Below are 11,749 nucleotides of genomic sequence, written 5' to 3'. Positions count from 1 at the left end.
CACCTGAGGTGAAGACGACGCATTCAAAATGCTGCAAATCCCCTTTTGATGGTCGTGTTCAGCTGTGTTAATATTAATAGCAGTTCTGGCATCCTTCTCAAATGCATGTACTAATATTTACATATACACAGGAGCTGTACTTGAATAAAATCCAACCATCAAAATGTTTTTTCTTCCTCGGGCACAGTTCGTCCCGAGGTCCCGCCTCGTCATTTGGATTAAACGATACAGGTGCACGAGTGCGTTGTGTTCGTGTTGGGACAGCAACACGGTGATTGATTTTAATTTCCAGATATAAGCCCCCCCCAGCAGTCCAATACTCACGGGATAAACCCCAACCTCTGTGCAAGGTCTCCACCTCCCCCTCCCCTCCTGACGTCATGCACCGAGCCGAAGCTATTGCACGAAAAGAGCTGCACCACTGTGAATATCTGTGTGCTCGTTGCCAGGACTGTGGAGTGTGCAAAGAAGGAGGAGAGAGAGAGAGAGAGAGAGAGAGAGAGAGAGAGAGAGAGACAGCGAGCGAGCGAGGAGGAGAGGTGGAGGGAATACAGTTGGATTTGGATACAACTGGAAAACTACCAAGCGCGCACAGCACGCACCGAGCGGAGAGGCACATCGACGGTGCCTGGCCAACATTTCACCTTCTCCCCCGTCCCCCGCGATCGGATTCAGCCGAGAATGGAGCTCCCTGCCGCCGGAGAGCACGTCTTTGCGGTGGAGGGCATCGAAAAGAAGCGCATCCGCAAGGTAACCGAGGGGGGGGGGGAAGCGTGTTTGTCGGTACACGTTGAAATGTTTGCGTTTGACAGGGAGCCTTGAAGCACAACCTTTTCTCCCTCTCTCCACAATCGCAGGGCAAGATCGAGTACCTGGTCAAGTGGCGAGGCTGGTCTCCCAAGTAAGTCTTTGCAGCCCCGCAAGCCTTTCTCCGAAATATCTTCAAAAATAATTTCCCGCTGCAATGATATATGTATTGCAATAACAAAAAAAAATGGCTTTCGTCAAGGGCGTACAGGCACAGTGTGTGCATGTGTGTGTGTGTGTGTGTGTGTGGACCGGGAGAGCGCGCTCGGTATGTGTTTCAGTGTATCCGCGGATGCCTTCACTAATTTATGCGAGGGAAGGGGGTAGGCACAGCCATGTAATCCCGTTTTAATTATTTCTGCTCTGCCAGCGAATTTACGAGACAGTGGTGCTAAAATGGCCGACTGTACATCGGTGCTAAGGACCGTTTGGAGACACTTTATGCTAAACATCTTTTTTGGGGGGGGGGGGGCTGTGCAGTTGGAAATCCTCACGGTGGATTTATTGTTCGGGATTGTGACCAATGGCTGTTTTTCGTGATCTTGCAAAATTCAATGACCTTGAAGTAGAAGAAAAAAATGTCACAAATTTAAATTTTGGTGAATGGACTACCTGTCCACACTGACTGCGTAGTAGTGTTAGCGCGTGCGTGTGTGCGCGCGTGCGTGCGTGTGTGTGTGAACTCTCTGACAGTTGTTTGCAACCCCTCTGCAGATACAACACATGGGAACCAGAGGAAAACATCCTTGACCCGCGTCTCCTCGTGGCGTTTCAACACAGGTGAGAGAGAGATGTGGACTTCGGACGAGGCCGCGCAGCCTCCAGTTCAGCCATGACCATATATGGGCATGGGGGGAGGGGCGCCCCAGTAACTCTATCACTGATCCCACCTCCGCCCCCTTCCCCATAGGACTGTCTCCTGGGGAAAGGGCTGGGGATGTGGTTGGTGAGAATTCCTCAATCAGGCGAATGGAAAGATCGGATATGCACAAACACGCATGGATGAGCACCACGAGACGTAGATTGTAACAATTTATGGTCTTATTAGCCGTTTCTGCGTCAGGGAATCAAAGGGCTTGCAAAGAAAGCAGTGACCTAAATTCATATAGAAAGCAGAAAAGTCACCTTTTTTTTTCTCAGAAGGTGCATTGTGGAGTGATGAAAATGCAAAGTCAGTGCTCGTCATGTGGATCAAACTGCGGTGATTTCTTTGTAATCACACTCCTGCGGATATGTTTCCTTGCAACCACAAGGCCTGAGCAGGACAGGTGCTAGTTTAGCAGCTGTGCGTCACTGGAGAGGCTGGCTCTGATCCGACGGAGTGCAGGACAGCAGCACAGCGGTTTGTTGTGGTTTCCACGCAACGCCGCCGAGCTGCTGCCTGATGGGATTCCCATCATGGCTCATAGCTGAGAGCTGTGCTTCCGCTGACCGACTTCAGAGTTCCCACCCGAGAGAAAACCATTCCACAATACAAGTTGTGACACATGCCATGAAGCTACCAACCTATATTTTGCTGTGCAGTGTTGAGGAAAAACATGTTTTGCCTTGGATGTACAACTGACGACCAGTTTTCAATCTGGGTCAACAGTAGACTTGATAGCGGCCTGTAAAATCATTACAAATACATGAACGTCAATGTCAGGGGTTGCGGTGTTAATGAATACAAATGATGCTGTCCTCCCAGCCCCGTGGCATATGCACAACAACATCTTGCCTGGGTTGTTGGACCCATGAGGCCTGTGAGATACCCTCTCTCTGTAGGCCACCAGGCCTAAAGACATTATGGCTGGGGAAAGGAATTCGCATTTCTGAAAAGGCTAATTGACACGCACTGCTCTCCAGCGTTTCCAGTGTACCGCTCTCATATTCCCCTGCAGCCTGCCTGCCCGCCTGGCTCTGTGTGTGTGTGTGTGTGTGTGTGTGTGTGTGTCTGGCTCTGTGCTGATGGTCATGGAGCGCTGCCTCTGCGCTCTGTGTGTGTGGATTCCTCTCTGCTCCCAGAGGATGGGGGAGGGGATCCAACAAGGGAGGCTGTAATTGCCAAATCTTCTGTGAATAGGGGTCACCCCATTGGACGCCGTTTGAAATCGCACACATTATGGCATTAAAATGTAGACTGTATATCGTGGCAGTTTCCTGGCAGCGCCGTCAGTTTGAACATCTGCAGCGAGGAGCCAAGAATAGGCCGGGTTTACCCTCGCCTGGTGGAGTCTGCGTGTAGCCAGCTTTCATCCACCGCTGGTTATTTATGAGCCAATGATGAGTCAAGGTTTATATCAGGGAGCAATATTTCAGAGACGGTCCGCCCAGTGCTTTTAGTCAGTACTACAGCACCATAATAACATGTTTTTCCCAGCCCCTCCCTCATTAAAAACTGCTGTTAGTCTGATATGTATCACTCTGCACCTTCAGAGTGTAGACGTTGTGATGCACAAGACATGGTGCTGTGTTTCCTTTCAGCAGCCGCAAAACCTCCCGGAGGTACTCCACAATGTTGCGTTTATCCCATTTCATTCATACCTCATGACCCTAATTAGGGTTTGAGCGCAAGAAGAGGAAGGTTGTGCTGAAACGAGGGGATGTTCGGAAGACGAGGGGAGATTCTGCCTGCTGTAGCTGTAATTAAATTTCTCCAGGATAATGAGAATATGGAATGGGCCGATTACCATGGAGAGCTATGCAAATAAGGACCATAATGCTTTGCAGCGGGTCACGTGGGCATTCATTAGTCCTCCGAATCAAAAATTCCACTCTTGACCTTGAGTAGGTAGAAAGAAAACGAAGGAACCTCAAATGTCAAAAACCTGTAATTTCCCATGTGCTATCATGAGACTTTTAATGTAGTGAGGTGCAACGCTGTCTGAAAAATCATGTGTTGTGTGTAGAAGGAAAATACGGGTACGAGCATTTTCTTAAATTATCTTTTGTTTTCACAGAGAGAGACAGGAGCAGCTTATGGGATACCGTAAACGGGGGCCAAAACCGAAACATCTTTTACTCCAGGTAATTATCATCTTCATCTGCGATTGATCACCAACACCGCAGTTGCTGCATGGCTGTAGGTTTCAGTCAGTGAGAACCCAAAATGGGGAAGGAGCGGGTGGGGGGGTTCTGTCAGGTGTTTTAGAGCCGTTGTCATTATGGTCGTGGATATTAATAGATTTCTTTGAGGGAATCAGGGGAAAAGGGGCAAAGAGAGGACGGGGGCGTGCAGCTGGGTTTCTGTGTGCACTCATCATGAAACCGTGTTTGTTGCCTGAGGTTACAGAAGCATTGCATGAGTGCTCTCATTTTATCTGCATGTTCATTGTTTCTTTATGCTAAATAGCTTCATATGCAAAACGCTGTTTTTTTTTTAACGGAGCTTCATACGCGAATCGGTATCAGCAGAATGTGCTCTTTCGTTTCCCAGTCTATAATTGTTCCCCGGACAAAAATAGACGGCTGAAAGTAGCCCTGTGCCGTGCTTTGACTATCTTAGCTCAGGCCTTGACAGACCTGTATCCCGAGCCAAATGTGATTATATATTCTGAGACTTGGAGCTGATTGCTATGCAGTGTCACTCCTTAAGAGGCATACCACTCTGCCAGAGTCACACGTGGCCAGCGATCAGGGCTAAAGCGTGACATGTCCGGTGGCACTTCTCTGACCTAAGGTCACACCCAAAGCGTCTTGAGCGTTCCGCTGCAGTGCCCCCCTGACGGCCCGAGGAGTCAGTGTGTATAGGCGGGGGTGGGAAGATGGCGGGGAAGGGAGGTCACGTGGAGTCCTGCTTGAAACAGTTTCTGACAATCTTCAGCATGCAGTTTTTCGATATTTTTGCTGTAGCACATTTTTTATCAGCAACCATGAGAGCTCAGCTCGTCGTGGGGGAGAATACTCCACCTATGAATACAGTTATGTAACGTCTTCTGTTAATCTGAAGTCAAGTCTAAGAACGTTAACCTGCTGATGTCATAGTGATGTCATTTGGATTAAGTCAGCTTGGGCTTGGAGATGACACAACAGACGGCATGTGTTACAAACTATGGAGTTTGAAAGACATTGGTATTTACCAGACAGGAAGGGTCAAATTAATTTATAGAATTGGTTGCATTATGGGAAATGTAGCTGGAGCTTTATACTGTATACATATTCTAGTGACTGAAAATCAGCATATCTCAACATCTCTTGCAACTTGATCTAATTTATGAACAGCAATACTAAATGACTGTTGTGTCCCTTTATGGCACTCTACTATTTTGCCTCGCAGGTAAAATGTTAAAACACCGTTTTTTGTCTCTTTTACAAGGTGCCCTCGTTCGCCCGGAGATCCAGTATCCCTGCAGGTTTTGAGGACACGTGTCACGATGCAGAAGTCGGCCTCAAGTCAGATCCTGTCCAGGTCCAGCGGCCCCAGCCTCAGCAGTACCAGCTGAACAGCAAGAAGCACCATCAGTACCAGCCCAGCAGCCAGGAGGTCCCCGCTGACCAGCTAACCAACGGCAAAAAGAAGTTCATCTACCAGCTAAACAGCAAGAAGCACCACCACTATGAGCCTGACCCAAATATGTACGACACACAGGCCTCCAGGCTCAAAGAGGTGGTCAAAGTTCAGGAACCGGCCTGTAAACAAGCAAATCCTGGCTGGAACTTACCGCTGGCACTGCAGCAGAAATGGGTTCGTGACAAAGACACAGGATGCTTGAGCAAAGTCAAAGAGTTGGCAGTGGAGGTGGGGAAACCCGCTGTCAAGGAGCCTGAGAGCGAACACGTCCTTAAACCTAATCCTAAAGATACAGCCCTGCCTAGTGCTACAAGTAGCAAAATGAAGATAATCAAGAACAAAAACAAGAACGGACGTATTGTTATTGTCATGAGCAAATATATGGACAGCAACAAGGTTCATGGAGCAAAAGGTAAACACGGGGAGTCATCAAGCGAGGAGAAACTGCAAAACACCAAACCATCAGAAAACAATCCAGCACACAGAACCAAAATGGTGGAGCATCCAGAGAACGGCATCCCCAAAGAGATATGTAACGGCAGCTCCCTTCCTGCCGCAGAGCATCCTATAAAGTGTTCCCCGAAGGACAGACATTTCTCCAAACCTTCGCCAAGCACAGCAGAGGAATACAATACTGAAGTGGCGCGGGGTCAGGCCGACTTGCCGGAGGACCACCCGCTACAGCTGACCACGGGCTCGCCCCCAATGTCCTGGGCTGTCGACACCAACATCCCGACCCCCACCGCCGTCGACCAGATCAGGATCCCTTCCTTTACGAGCGACCGCAAGCGAAAGCTCTCCGATCCTGTGGATGACAGGAGTGTTTCCAAAGTCTACCTGAACTCCAGGAGCTTCAGCGTGCCCAGCACCGTCGCCACGCCACCTCAGGACAAACCCATGGACCTGCACTGTAGTGGGAGGCGGCTTGGCAGTACATGCACATATGAGGCTGCGGACGCCGGCAGCCAAGAAGAGCCGATGGATCTCAGCTGCCCAAAAACTAAAAGACAAGTGGAGCCAGAAGTACAGCCGGAGCCGGCACCGGCACCAGAGCCGGAGCCTGTGGATGGAGATACTTCGCCTGTGATGGAGGACACCGAGAAATCCACAGAGAAATCTGAAGAAGAAGCACCTATTAAAGAAATCTCTCCCTTTATGGGAAATATCATAATCACTGACATAACGACAAATAGTCTCACCGTCACCTTCAAGGAATATGTTTCTTTCTGAGAAACTCTGTGAAATTGGGGTCTCCCAGTGGTCGATTGTATGATCCTGTCAATATGTGCATTTGTAAAACATGTAACATATGTAACATCAGATTTTGTATATATGGAAAATTTATAATTTATCATTCAAATTCAATATGTTTCTTATAATGTTTTATACTGTAACGCCTCTGTGATGTTGTAGCCAAGAAAGTGCCCTCGAGGTTTTGAGTGAATGCATTCAGGTGGATGTGTTCCACGAAAAGAAAAAAAAAAATTGTCATATGGAGCTTGATGAGAGATACTTTCGCTGTTGTTTCACACTCGTACCAAACTCATAGCCGGAGACGTATGAAGGTTTATACGTATTTTTTATGAATAATATCTCTTATTTTGGTCCTGTTAGAAGGTAGAGAGAAACTCGTTGAGTCCACGGTGATCCAAGATCAAATTGAAAGCACTTAATTACATTTTATATGTTAATTTGTGTCATTGTGTCATTAATGGAGATGCGCTCTTTAAGTCTTGATTCAGTGATTTTCTTTTTTAACTCCAGATGTATACACTCAGGCTTCAGGCTTTGTTTGTGGCTTTTTTTGGAAAAATTATTAGTTATTACATGAAAATGTAAAAAAAAAAAAAACTGGTGCATAAAACACAGTGACAACTGTGGGACACACTCTGCTCTGTCATCAACCTTAAAGGAATGTCGCAGCCTTTTCTTTTGTCCTTATACTATTTGTTTTCGTCGGTGAGATGCAGCAAAGCAATTAATGGATCTGCCTTTACAATCCAATCGGTTACTGTACTGCACAATTCCACTTTAGCAAACATCTATATGAACAATAACAATATCTGTACTTTCTCAAAAATGAAATGAAAATGGTGTCATTTATCAAACGTGTACCTTTCCCGTTAACATGACGTATTGATTCCTGCCGTGACAAGGCTGTGATTTATTGTTGACCTCATGTTTTTGCTGGAGTTGCTTTAAAATATCCTTTAGTCTCGTTAGGATTCTCCTAATGTCACACGGATTAACAATGTTCATCTCATTTTGCTGTGGAACGTCATCATGCGATCTGAAGTAAACACATGCCCGCTTCATGTTTTCAGAAAAAGCTACCAGGGTCATTAACAAGTGTGTTAGGCAGATTAAATGTGAGTTGCGAGTCGGGCTTCTGTAATGCCGTTACATGCAATCCAGTGAGTGCGAGCTGTTATCGATTATGCTGCTGAAAATTCAAATGTCAAAGCTGTTGGATGTAACCTACATTTGAGTCGAAATTGCCTTCTACGCACAGCTAATGCAAGACCAGTGAGAATGCTAAGAAGCTAGGATTATGAAAATGGAGAGTGCATATTTATTGACATTAGATTTGTCGTTTCAAAAACAATAACAAGGGGTTCTCCTGCATCCAGAGCTGTGAGTGATTCCGATGAACCGCCTTGTCCTTTTTAAGTCTGCTGTGTGATACTTTTTTGTTCACTTAATTTTTGCCAGTTCATTGTTGCACTTGGTTCAAAGTCAAAATGATTGTTATAAAGTATGTTCGACCAGGAGCTGACTGACTTATTGCTTTTGGCACGGCTCACTGGATGGTATGTTTCACAATAAAGAAAGAGATTTGACCTCTGATTTCTCTTCTTTTTTGCCTCACTGACACTAGGTGGGGGCAAACGGGGCGCTTTGTTTGTTGATGTATTGAATTTATTGTTTTGACAAAGCCCAACATTTCATAGTTTTTTTCTGCTAATGTTCCAGTAAAAGATTAATGTGTCATTGTTCTGCAGTTCCTCTCTGCACATGGAGAGGAAGAATGGAACATTAAGCACTAGAAACACTGACGTGGTTGTGAACCATGAATAGCAAAAGGGATCGTGTTGCATAATCACAAATGATCCCGCACAAAGGGCCCTCTGTATTGCATAATGGCCCCGGTCACTTGTATCATCGAAACTTTACACATGCGTTATTTTTCTATTCGAGCAGGAATGTCAACACACCCATTACATTTTTTTTTACATTCATTTAGCCAACACTTTTGTCCAAAGCGACTTACAATAAGACAACAAGAGGTGGACACAGACAATTATTAGGTTATTGTTAGATTCTAAAAAGGAAAAAAGGCTTCGTGGAGGGTTGGTATTTGATTGTGGGTGTGCAGTGCAGCACAGTGCAGAAGGGGAGGGCTTCAACTATATGACATTTAAATATAATGTACCTTCAATAGGTTTGTTGCTTTTGAAGCTTAATGAATGAACTGTCAGAGGACTGTTTTCTCTCTGCAGACCAATTCTTCCCACATTATTTTTCACACTGTATAATTCAAATGGATAAATCCAGACATGCAAAGCTGCAAATAAACATGTGTGCAAAGCTCAGCTTTGTGAATGAATGGGCTCTAATTACTGACCTGTCATGACTTTGCCAAACGTCGTGGGAGTCGCTCCGTCTCCGAGGGGAATCGTTACAGGCCTGGAGTCTGAACTGTGATCCAAAGATGCACACAGAAATGGTTTACGTCCCCACGCAGGGACCTGCAGGCAGAAAGATGAAGTCTTGAATGTTTTGAATGACAGAATGGCCAAGGAATGTGTTGCAGTGTCTTCTGTATTTATTTACTACTAAAAGACACAGTGTAGTTTCCCAGGATTTTCACTTCCCAGTGACCAACAGTCAATATAGAGCCATTTCTAACTGGAGTTGTCTCTGTGGTTTCTGCCACTCAAAACCAAAGAAAACCCTCTTCACATATTACCCACAAGGCCCAACGTTTGAGACACCAGAGGCACCACAGCAAAATGTTTCTCCTGAAAAAGCACAGACCACCGCTCTGGTCTTAATGTCATGGATCAGGGGTTTGTCACAGCAGGGCAACAGTCAAGAACAGAACAAGAATTACATGAACTCGATGCTCGCCTCGCTCTCGACCTCCATCAAAGGTGTTACCTAGAAAAGGCAGAGCCATGTCTCTTCCTCCGGGATTTCATGTTGTAAATTCTCCTAAATTGGAACATTTCTGTGTCAACCCAAATTTCGAATAAAGCAAAAGAGAAATGGCTTTTAAAATAGACAATGGGTGGGTGTATTTTCAGTGTCAGTTGGCCTTGTGTGAGCAGTAAATACGTGAGGGCTAAGAAAGAAAGAAAAAGGGGCCAATGTGACAACCAGTCGATGGATCAAAACGCGCAGACGTGTCTAACGCTGCACGCACGTCACAACACATTGTCTACGTTGAGAAACTCGTTTCATATCAGATGATATGAGCGGAATTTTGGAGGGAACCCCCCCCCCCCACGAACACATAGCTCGCATGTCAGCCTGCCTCATGTGAAGCCTGCCTGCCTGCCTGTCCTGTGGGCCTTTCATGGCTCTGAACCAACTGCGTGAGTCAGTCGTGCAACGGCAGGAAAGTGAAACAACGTCGAGCAAGGGGAATATATTTATAGACCAAGTGTGATGTTTCACATTCCCCCTTTATCATCGTATACCCACCAGCAGCAGCAGCAGCAGCAGCAGCAGCCTGCACAGAGCCGGTTTCATCTTCGCACACAGGATCATGTGAGCATGCAAGCGGGATCATTTCTGTGACCCGGCAGAGGCCTGACGTGCCTCCAATGAACATACAACAATCACGAGGGAAGGCCCTTCCTTCACGCGTGTTCCTTCCGAATGGTTCACAGAAACACCGTGGACAGCATCTTTCGTTTCTTTAGGTGCATTTGTTTAATTGAGACAGGCGCGGTTAAACAGAACCTTCAACCCATGACCCAGATCGGTGTGAGAATCGAGAGGCTGCGTTGCGGTGAGGTGTGTATCGGGCTGCGCTCTGACTCTAAGCATGCGCTGAGATGTGTGCACATGGTAAAGCTGCAGGTCAGAGCCAACACGTCTTCGCAGTTTTCTCGCCTGCGGTTTATTTTGTGTGTGTGTGTGTGTGTGTGAGAGAGAGAGAGAGAGAGAGAGAGAGAGAGAGAGAGAGAGAGAGTGTGTCTGAGCCACCTTCAGCAGAAAGACGAAGAAAAAAAATGTCGCCCGGTAAAAGTAGGACAAGTGAACAGCGAGCTGTGCGCAGGCAGTTGCCCAGAAACCAGAGAGCCAATAATGTCCTCACAGAGCCAGCTCTGTTTATTCATGTTCGCCTGTCGCCATTGCGGCTCCTGCAGACTCACTTTTCATCGACTCGCAGCCAAATATGGAGAAGAAACCGCCGCAGCAGCAGCGGCAGCGGCGGCGCAGCGGCGGCGGCGCGGCGGCGTGCAGCCTCCCCAGCGCGCACCAGCCGCCCGCCTCCCCGCGCAGAGGAACCCGTGCAGGCTCTAGCCATTATAGTACCGACAGGAAATGTCGGTCTACAAGCTATGGCTATCAAAATGGTGGTTCATATTTCGACAGCAGCCCCAACGCATCTTTTGTGCGCGGCGCGCCCGCCTTTTGTCCGCTCCGCGGCGCGGCGGCAGCAGCAGCAGCAACAACAACAACAAATTGCGCAGACACACACGCAGCGAAGAATATCGCATCCTCCGCGATCTTTGACGTGATCGGGAGGAAGGAGCGACGAGACGCCGCCGGCAGCAGCCTCTCTCCTCACGGGGCAGACGGACACGCCGCCTCCCCGCCCGCGTCCTCTCGTTCCACTTTTACACATCTGCACCGTATAATCCCACTATCTAATTACGCATAATCGTAATTCAATTAATCGCTTGCTTTCGTGAGTGTGGATTAGGGCCAATGTGGCACAATGGATTTCATGGGTTTATAAAACAGAAGGTAAAGAGTTAGATTAAAGAAAGAAATGTATAGAAAGGTGCACTACAGGCAATTGTAAGATTTCATATTGAATCCGTGTTGAATAACCTGAGCACGAGGCTTTCTGAGATACTGTCACCTTTCAGCCGGATGCACCAGAAACAAATCAATACAATTAAATCAAACCGCCACAGTGGACAAATAATTTGATGCGGAAATGAGCAGTGCTCAAAGGTGCTGGTGCTGGTGGGGACGATGAGAGGGTTGTTAGAGCTGCTTCATTAAGAATAAGGTCGTTCTGCATCAGGCCAGTTCAGGAGGCTTCTGCGTTTGTTCTCTTGTTAAAAACAGGGAGAGAAATTGAGAGCAAGAAAAACCAGGGTCAGAATCTGAAAATGAAAATAATTGTATTTCCCAGTGTTGCGTCTTTGATGTGTTTTAGAGCATTATTTGTTGCGAATAAATTCATTTTCAAGGTGGAATCTCTTTGAC

General features: G+C 46.9%; 1 protein-coding gene across 1 annotated transcript; it reads left to right on the top strand.

The window, feature by feature from the left end:
- Positions 1-425: 425 nt before the first annotated feature.
- Positions 426-8,136, top strand: cbx4 (chromobox homolog 4 (Pc class homolog, Drosophila)). The gene is made up of 5 exons (XM_035615414.2): positions 426-750; positions 858-901; positions 1,522-1,587; positions 3,747-3,813; positions 5,102-8,136. Exons 1-5 carry the CDS (start codon positions 682-684, stop codon positions 6,524-6,526), a joined length of 1,671 nt encoding a protein of 556 aa, XP_035471307.2. The 5' UTR covers positions 426-681; the 3' UTR covers positions 6,527-8,136.
- The last annotated feature ends 3,613 nt before the right edge of the window (positions 8,137-11,749 follow it).

Source organism: Scophthalmus maximus, chromosome 17 (assembly GCF_022379125.1).
Source record: "Scophthalmus maximus strain ysfricsl-2021 chromosome 17, ASM2237912v1, whole genome shotgun sequence".
Lineage (NCBI taxonomy): Eukaryota > Metazoa > Chordata > Actinopteri > Pleuronectiformes > Scophthalmidae > Scophthalmus > Scophthalmus maximus.
The sequence above is the reverse complement of the archived record's forward strand: the minus strand, read 5'-3'. Positions and strand labels throughout refer to the sequence as shown.